The 9,265-nt window shown below is 42.6% G+C and overlaps 1 protein-coding gene across 1 annotated transcript; it reads left to right on the top strand.

Moving 5' to 3' along the window:
• The first annotated feature begins 2,820 nt into the window (after window positions 1-2,820).
• Window positions 2,821-3,993, top strand: TENT5C (terminal nucleotidyltransferase 5C). The gene has a single exon (XM_068417482.1). It carries the CDS (start codon window positions 2,821-2,823, stop codon window positions 3,991-3,993), a length of 1,173 nt encoding a protein of 390 aa, XP_068273583.1.
• Window positions 3,994-9,265: the final 5,272 nt, after the last annotated feature.

The following is a 9,265-nucleotide window of genomic DNA, read 5'->3' as shown; positions in this document are numbered from 1 at the left end:
AGTTTTTTAGGTGCTGTGGAAAATTGTGTATCTTACAGGGAAATTTACTACGGAGTAATGTACTCCTTCATGGCGGAGGTGAGGGCATGTTGTCCTCGCTCCTGCTTCTGGTATGGGATTTGCATCCAAGTGAAGCTACAATACTCTTTACTCTTGATATTAAAAAGAGGTAGTGCCTGCCTTGGCTTGAGAGTTGGAGTGAGTCCAGAGGAGGCCATGAAGATGCTCAGAGGGCTGGAGCACCTCTGCTCTGGAGACAGGCTGAGAGAGCTGGGGCTGTTCAGCCTGGAGAAGAGAAGGCTCCGGGGAGACCTTCTAGCACCTTCCAGTACTTGAAGGGGGCCTACGGGAAAGCTGGAGAGGGGCTTTTTACAAGGGCATGTAGTGATAGGACAAGGGGTAATGGTTTTAAACTGAAAGAGGGTGGATTTAGATTAGATATTAGGAAAAAATTCTTTACTGTGAGGGTGGTGAGACACTGGCCCAGGTTGCCCAGAGAAGCTGTGGCTGCCCCCTCCCTGGCAGTGTTCAAGGCCAGGTTGGATGGGGCTTTGAGCAACCTGGTCTAGTGGAAGGTGTCCCTGCCTGTGGCAGGGGGGTTGGAACTAGATGATCTCTAAGGTCCCTTCCAACCCAAACCATTCTATGATTCTAGGATATGGGTGAGCATCTTCAGGTACCAGATCTTCTTGTGATGGAAAATGTTGGTGATGAAACAAGAGGCATGCAAGCTGCTAACATCCCAAGTTCATTAAAGTCATTAAGATCCTGTTGTCACTAACATAATCTTGCAGAGTAGGCAAACACGGGAATGATTTGGGGGTGGGAGTCTTCATAGGTTGGCAGCCTGAGAATTAAACTCCCCACTGAACTGGAAATGAAATGCTTCACCTTCCCCCAACAAGGGCAGCAATGCGCATTATCCTCCTAGGTGAGGATCACCAAGCAGAACCGTGTATGTGGGGTGGGAAGCACTGCTCCCAGTCCTTTCTGGTCTGGGCTGTGTGTGTTGTCTTGACTGCTGAGAAGGCTACAGGGGGGAAGGAGGAGAGGGAACGCTTTCAGAGGTAGTAGCTGAAAGTGCTTGCAGCTTAAGCTACGAGTCATGCAAGACTCTAGTGATCTGAAGAATTTAAGGAAAATACAGTGATTTTAAGATGAAAATATACTTTAATGTGAAGTGCCTGAGGACAACTGCTGACAGGCTTGATGCCTCTGGGTTTATGCTACATTGCAGCCTTAAGGATTGAGTTTAAAGAACCCCTTGATTTGTCCTGGACTAATCACCTTGCGAATCACAGGTTTGTTTTGTGCCCGCTGGAGCTGATGTGACCCACAGCAGCAGAGCTTGTAACGTGGCAGCTCATACTCAAGGGCAGAAGTTGTTTCCCCAGGAGCGTTTTTACCTAACTGTACATTTTATATAGGATTTGACTCTCTTCTGTAGAGGAGGTGACAGGTCAAATGAACTGTTCAAAATTTAAAAGCTGGAAGAGGACAGGTGTGAAATTACAATAGCTGCTCTTTGAATCTTGCTTAAAAAGTGTTCCACGCCCTATGTTGATGCATGTTAGGAAACTATATGGTTGGGTTTTAAACAATTCCTAGTAGGCAAGGGTTAACTGCCTTAAGTCTGACTAGTCTGACCTTGGCAGCTGCAGTCTTCACAAGTACTTGGGGCAGAAGAAGGTGAGGCCTCAGACTGTAGCTGTCAGGAAGCACCTGGCCACAATAGAAACCTGGAACACTTAAAAAGAGAAAAGTCTATTAATACCAGTTGGAGTTGCATGACTGTAGAACATACGTAAGTATCTACATGCCTCAAAACACAAGCCACTTAAGCACAAGAGAATGATCTGGTCAACTGTGACAAGACTCCTTAAGAACTGCAAAAGTTCAGACGAGGCTGTGACCAAGTCTGGTCAGTGAGGTTCTCAAGTCCTTAAAGTGCAACACTAACGTGATGTGTGCCTTTTCCTCATCAGAGTGTATGCTACCTCTTAAAAGCTTGTTTGTTGTCCACAAATGAGCAAAAGGTTGGGGCAAATATGAATATTTCCAAAAAGGTTGTTTGATTATGCAATGTATCTGGAGGAGGGTAAAGAGTTGCTTGCAAAGACTGGAGTGCAGATTGCATAGTTGTTGTCTGACTTTGCAGCTGAAATTCTGTCCAGAATGCTGAAATGCTGTAACTTTTTGCAGGAGCAAGGTGTACTTGGCCTTTATCCCATGAGTGGTAGATGCTGGATGGTTGAGAAAGCAAAAACTTCTATGAAAAGGAAGAAATCTTGTCTCTCTGGCATAATTAAAGTGCTTTCAGGAGACTGGATGTCTAAGCCCTGAAGCGAACACCTGAGTGACTTCCACTGTTGTGTTAGTTGGAGAGAGCAGTTTGAGCTTTATGTCTAATGAAATGAGTTCAAAGCTTAACTTTCAGAAGTGCTTTGCACTTACAGTTCATCTGACTTCAGCTGGTGCTGCAGATGATCTTAAGCTTACTTAAAGCTTATGTGTTATCTTTGTTGATAATTTCCCTTTGACACAAACTGCTTTGCTCAAGTAATTAACTCTACCTCACCAAAAAAAAAGGACAATGACAACTAAAATTTTGTGCCTGTACCACTAGAGAAGCTGAGTATCATTTCAGGCGAAAGGCTTGCTGATGATAAGTTTTACATAGTATTATTTCTTCCTAATTTGTGTCTGTGTGTGTAGACAGAAGCATAGGATATATCTAGGAAGCATAAACAGAAGGTCTGACTTGTCGGTCTTTTTTTATTCCACCTCCCTACAGTTTCTTTGGAGAAGAAAAACCTTAAGATGGCAGGCAAAGGAAGTAACACAGACTGCATGTCATGCAGTGTACTGAACTGGGAACAGGTCAGCCGTCTGCATGAAGTTCTTACAGAGGTGGTTCCGATCCATGGGCGAGGTAACTTCCCCACACTGAAGATAACTCTGAAGGACATTGTTCAGACTGTTCGGAGTAGGCTGAGTGAAGCAGGCATTGCGGTACATGATGTCCGTCTGAACGGCTCTGCAGCTGGTCACGTCCTGGTGAAGGATAATGGGCTGGGATGCAAAGACCTGGATCTCATTTTTCAAGTTTCTCTCCCAAGTGAGGCAGAGTTTCAGTTAGTTCGAGATGTGGTGTTGCGATCTCTCTTGAATTTCTTGCCAGAAGGAGTAAGCAAGCTCAAAATCAGTCCAGTAACACTGAAGGAAGCTTACATCCAGAAGCTAGTCAAAGTATACACAGAGTCTGACCGTTGGAGTTTGATATCACTTTCCAACAAACATGGCAGGAACGTGGAGCTGAAGTTTGTAGACTGTATACGACGACAGTTTGAGTTCAGTGTGGACTCCTTCCAAATCATACTGGACTCCCTGCTCTTCTACTATGACTACTCAGAAACCCCCATGTCAGAGCACTTCCATCCAACTGTGATCGGGGAGAGCATGTATGGAGACTTTGAAGCAGCTTTTGATCACCTCCAGAACAAGCTGATAGCTACCAAAAATCCTGAAGAGATCCGAGGTGGTGGACTTCTGAAATATAGTAACCTCTTAGTACGAGACTTCAGGCCCATGGATAAGAATGAGATCAAAACGTTAGAGCGCTACATGTGCTCCCGATTCTTCATAGACTTCCCAGACATCCTGGATCAGCAGCGCAAACTAGAGACCTACCTCCAGAACCACTTCTCCAAAGAAGAGAGGAGCAAATATGACTACCTCATGATTCTGCGCAGGGTGGTGAATGAGAGTACAGTCTGTCTCATGGGACATGAGCGAAGGCAGACTCTCAACTTGATCTCTCTGCTAGCACTAAAAGTACTGGCAGAACAAAACATCATCCCTAATGCCACTAATGTTACCTGTTACTACCAGCCAGCACCTTATGTTAGTGATGTAAACTTCAGCAACTACTATCTTGCAAATGCTCCTGTGCCGTACAGCCAGTCCTACCCCACTTGGTTGCCTTGCAATTGATCGTTTCACTTGAGTGTTCTTGAGTCGGGGCTACTGAAGGCCACGATGCTGAGTGTGTATAGACAAGAAATAACTGTCAGTTGGAGGTTTTCTAATGGAAACATGACTGCATCGGACTGTCCATTGCCTGGTGTACAGTAGGAATATGCAACCAGGTGACCTGCTATGAACCTTTCAGTGTATCTCTACCAATGCCAAGGAGCCTTATTACCTCTTCATTAGGAGAAGAGAACCAGCAGCCAAATGTTAAGAGGAGTAGTTACAGAACTCTGTACTAGTTCTGGAAGTGGCGATTAACATGTGATTTAAGTGGAGTATTCAGTAAACTGGGTTAGTTAATAGAGGAAAGACTGTAAAATGTCTTCAGTGGAGCAGAAGCCACTCCTGGAATAGCAACAAAACTCTACTTTCTATTGCCTAACCTCATTACTCTACACTTCCTCAGTTCGAGTTCAGGCCAACTTGCTATTGAACTAATTGTGCAAAGTGGGCTCATGTCATGCTTGGGTTGCTTCTGCTTTCTGGCCGTGTAAAACTGGTAACTGTATGGATACTGTCTGTCTTGTAGAGGGCCTAAATGTTGTTTCCTGTAGTACCTAGGGATGTATGGTCCTGCCTCAAGTTCAAGATTAATTTCTTGGAAGTTGAAGATGGATTAGTAAGTCTATCTCTAAAGCATAAGCTGGCTAAATTTTTCTTGTACAAAAACTTGGAAGGTGGCATCTCTAAACATGCACCAAAACATGATCTAAAACTTGCTAATGTGAAGAGTCCTTGAAATGAGGAATTGAAGCCTTAAATAGAATTGGAACCACAGTTTGAATAGTTAGGATGGAAAAGCACTTAAGTCCAGGCTCAAGATAAAGCCTTTTTGACTGCATCTTTCAAAGCAATTATTGGCACAATTGGAAAGTAGCGCAGCTCTTACACTGAGGTTTGGCCCAACTCTCTTCCTCACAGGTCCACATCAAGCAAATAAAAAAAAAGCACCCAAAAAAACCCACTGTAAGTTGCAGGATGATGTGCTCTCCTGCCACAGTACAAATTCCTAAAGTGCCTACTAAAATGAATTTCTTCTTGTACAACTTCAGGCAGGTCCTGAAGGCTTGTCTTTCTGTCACCACTTAAGGGCTGAGTTTACTAGTTTATCACTATTGCCTGGTCACTGTATGAAATGGTATTTTGAGTGGTTAGAGTAAAATTCTTCCTCTTTTCTGGTCTTAACCCTCACCTGAAAAGGTATATAAACCCAAAGCAGAGCTCTCCACAGAGGCTGTATGTGGTGAAAGTCTGCCCTTGTGTTCAGAATAGCCTCTGGAAGAGTATGTACTCCCTTGGGTGCGTAGGGGGCTGACCTCCCTGAAGGGTGTGTGCTGAACTTGCTGCTTTGAAACTCCTGTGCTTTATAAGGAAGGTTAAAAATTCCCCAGTTATGTATATAGCGGTACTAGTATATTAACTGGATGATTTTCACTGAATTGCAATGGTAAAATACATATAGTAAATGACCTTGAGTTTCCTTTGCTTAACCACAGAAGTAGACTAGAAAGGCAAATCTTAGAGCTATTTCATATGTACTGGTGCAATGTTCAAGAGTACTTCTTTGATAAACTTTTTTTGACTTCTAGCTGTCTCTGCAAGCTTGTCAGACCAAAGTGCCTGATCAAACAAATGATTTAAGCTTAGAAGGTAAAGCAGAAGGCAGGTAAAACACCAGGTAAAAGCAGGTCTGGTTGCTGTTCGAGGTGGAAAACAGTAGCAGTGCAGCACTTAAATGGCGGTGAAAAACTGCCTGTTCCTCAAAGGACCAAAAACTTCTGGTTACATTGCAAGTTTTCTCACTTTTCTATAGCTACTTCATAAAGACTGCCTCAGTAGAGCAGTGAGGCTACTCTTTTGTTCAAACTTCTTCATTTAGCTTAGGAAGGCAGGGAGGGATACAATCTAGAAAGCAGACTGTTGCCCAGCATGCTTTAGCTTAATTTTTTTGAACAGTCTTGTAAGCAACTTCATAAGTCACTTCATTTGTCACTTGTAAGCAAATAGACAAATAATTTGGTGTATTCTGTTGTGGTTTTTTTCATTAAAGGCTTCCTGAGTAGTCAGCCAAAGTAGCTAAACTCAAAAGTGAACTCAGCCTTTTTTATTAACTGTGGCTTGAACTTGATATAGCTTACAGACAAGGTATCTCTCGCCCAAGACTTTGACTCTTTGGAAGGCTTTTTAAAAACTAACATGGTGCCAGCGTTGTCATGGGTGTTAAACTTAGTGCAGGCTAACTGCTGGAGTGCAAACCTAGGCATGGATAACTTCTGCATGCAACACAATACTTGGCTTAGTATGGAGTGTCACTAGAAAGAAGTATTTTGCTTAGGAGTTTGTAATTGCTATTGTCTCTTAAACAGCTGTTTTTAAAGCCAGCCTAAGCTATACTCATTGCAGAAGTAAACCAATACCTAGAGGGACATGCTTGATTTGCATATCAAATAGCTTAGACTAATGTATCTGTCTTGTGTGATCTCATGGCTGATCTTTTAGAAACTGTTCCTGTGCTTCAGCTCATATGGAAGCAGTGGTCAGGTGCTCAGGAGGAGTCCTCACAAGCTTGAAACAAACAGACTTACAGGTTACTAGTCTTTGAATGCCTTGGCTGCGGAGCATGAGGCCAGGTGTGTCTGTTGGAAAAGGAAGTGCTAGAAAAAAGCCTCTAATGGATTCCTCCTGAGAGAGCTATGGAGAATTTAAGCTTCCTGCCATAAATATTGTGCTTTTGCTAATGTAGCTTGTTGCTGAGGCCTCTAAGGAAGCTTTACATTGAATGGCTGCTCTCTGAACGGCTGACTTCTGGGTTTAAGCTTTGCAGGACTGCTGTGTTCCCTGCCTGGCTCTTACATTGCTCTGGCATATTAGAAATACTGATGCTTTGTAGCCTGGATGTTAAGCTCTTGAGTAGTTAAACTGTATCCTGAAGCTGCACACTACCTACTGCATTGGCCCTGCTGTGTAAGGGATTGTTGGGACACTGCTCATCTTATTGCCTTCAAAATAATCCTGGCTCAGCAGGTAGAGCTGGAATACTCAGTAGCTTTTCATCACTGTGTTGTCAGCAGTCTACCCCTTTTTGTTCCAAGTTGTACTAGCAGCCTAATGGTGCATGTGTCAGTGGCTTAATGTGGTGTGTGCTAGCTGGTTTGAGTTCAGGTTGATGGTGGCCCCAGTAGCAAGGAGTAATGTGAGAATGAGTGCTAGGTAAAAGTTAAAAGTGACGACCCTAGGCCAAGTCTAGACTGCTTGCTTGATTCAGTCTCCCTTCAGTACTTAATGATGCCTCTGCAAACCTGCTCTATGCTCTGTTGCTCACTCGAGTGTCAAGTGGAGGTTAGAGAGAGACTACTATAATTCAGACTGTTACCCTAACACATTCCCTCTGGGCAGTGGCATCGAAACAAAGCTGCAGTGACTCTAGACTGCAAGTCTTGTATCAGTGCATCATTCCTCAGGACTAGGCTTCTAGTAAACTAGACTGTGTGGTTTAAAATAGCTGTTTTCTTCCTGTAGTTTATAAGTGCTGCTGGACTAAGCCAGTCTGAGGTTAAGCATCTGGTGTCAGTATTTATTGCCAAGTCCCCCTTGACTTAGTTCATTGGTGGGACTTCCTCATTGTACGATAGATTATTTTTTTTATTTGATAAAGATGCTACCAAGGAGACCCAGTAGTAGCCTGTGTTTTAGTCTCTTTGGTAAAATCCCTATGCTGATCCATGGTCACTCTGAAAAGTTGTAAGGTAAAGCATACTTCATGCTCCCTCAGCTCAAGGTTTAATTGTTGCTGTGTTTGTCCTCAGCTAGTTCAGTCAGTCACTAAGCTGGAGGTTGAAGGCAACTACTGCTTGCTTTGAGTAACCATTTTTCAAAAGATCCTCACACTTTAACATTAATAATCGTATCTACAAAGCAGTAGGTAGCATTTAAATCTAGTCCAAATACCTAAAGCTTTTTATTGAAACTTAAAGACCTGTATTTTGTGATTGAATTCTGGGGTTAAGCATTTGGTATGTTTTGTGCCTAGGCTTTGTGGGTTTCTGATCACTCATGTTGGTAGTGATCTCTGTTTATTACTATAGGAGTGCTTGGGAAAAGGCCTCTTAGAAGAGAACTTGGACAAATTGCTTACAATCCTAACTGTCAGTGTACTGATGGCACTTGTTTACTGTCCCTCTCACTCAACTCATTCAGTCAGGGTGTCACAATTGTTAGGCACAGAAATAAGCAATAAGTTGACCATAATCATTGGCAACTCTGTCTGATCTGGGCATTGGGAGAGCCAAATGGATAGTAATACTTCTAGCCTTTGCATCTAAGTCTTATACAATCATTTGTTAAATATGGTGAAGTGTATTTCATAATGTTCTTTAATTTCAATGAAACTAATTATAAGGTGGGATGCTGGGCTATAGTTATAGAAGCTTTGGGTGAAATGGTTGGAGCACTCTGATTTTTCTCACTCGTATTGGAAGAGAAGGCTACTCACTGAAGTGTCTGGATTGGGCTTGTCTCTTTCTGATTAAAATTGCACTTTCTGTTGAAATTTAGAATGCTTTTCTTTCCTATGCTTATCTCATTATTTTTTACTATTAAAAGAAGTCAGCTCTTGGAAAATTTGTCTCATACCTCTTTGGAAGAAGTGAGTCTTTTTTTTTTTTTAAGCTGGCAAAACAAGGTACTAGAAATACTTGGATTTGTGATGAGCCCAAATGTGAGACTGGTCACAGTAACTGTGTCTACTGTTCTGCACTGCGGTGTTCACTTGTCATTCTTGGAAATTGGGTTTTGGACCTTAATGATTCTGAAATTTCTTGTGCAAATAAACTTACACTAAAAATTGCTTGCCTCAAATAATTCTTGCATATAAATAGTACTGACAAAGTAGTTGTGGGCCTTATTGGTCAATGTGTGTGTAGATACACTTGAGGGGGGGAGAAATAGTCATGGGGTACACAGTAGTGCTTGGTTTTAGATGTTATTCAGGGTACTCTTTTTTTTTCTCATGAATGTACACATCTGCCTCAACTTACTGAAGATTAATCAGTTAAATGAGACACGATTCATCTTTCACTTACATTATAGTGACAGTTTCTAGAGAACCATTTTTGCCCAATCTCACCATTTCTGGTCTCGACTTTATAACACATTGAGGCACAGTCCTAGACCTGTTAGATAGTGTCTGGTCTGAGGTAGAGCCTGCCAGGCTGTTCTGTGATGCACTCCATTT

This window comes from Nyctibius grandis, chromosome 23 (genome assembly GCF_013368605.1).
Source record: "Nyctibius grandis isolate bNycGra1 chromosome 23, bNycGra1.pri, whole genome shotgun sequence".
NCBI classification, from domain to species: domain Eukaryota; kingdom Metazoa; phylum Chordata; class Aves; order Nyctibiiformes; family Nyctibiidae; genus Nyctibius; species Nyctibius grandis.
Note: the sequence above shows the minus strand (reverse complement) of the source record. Positions and strands in the feature narration are given on the sequence as shown.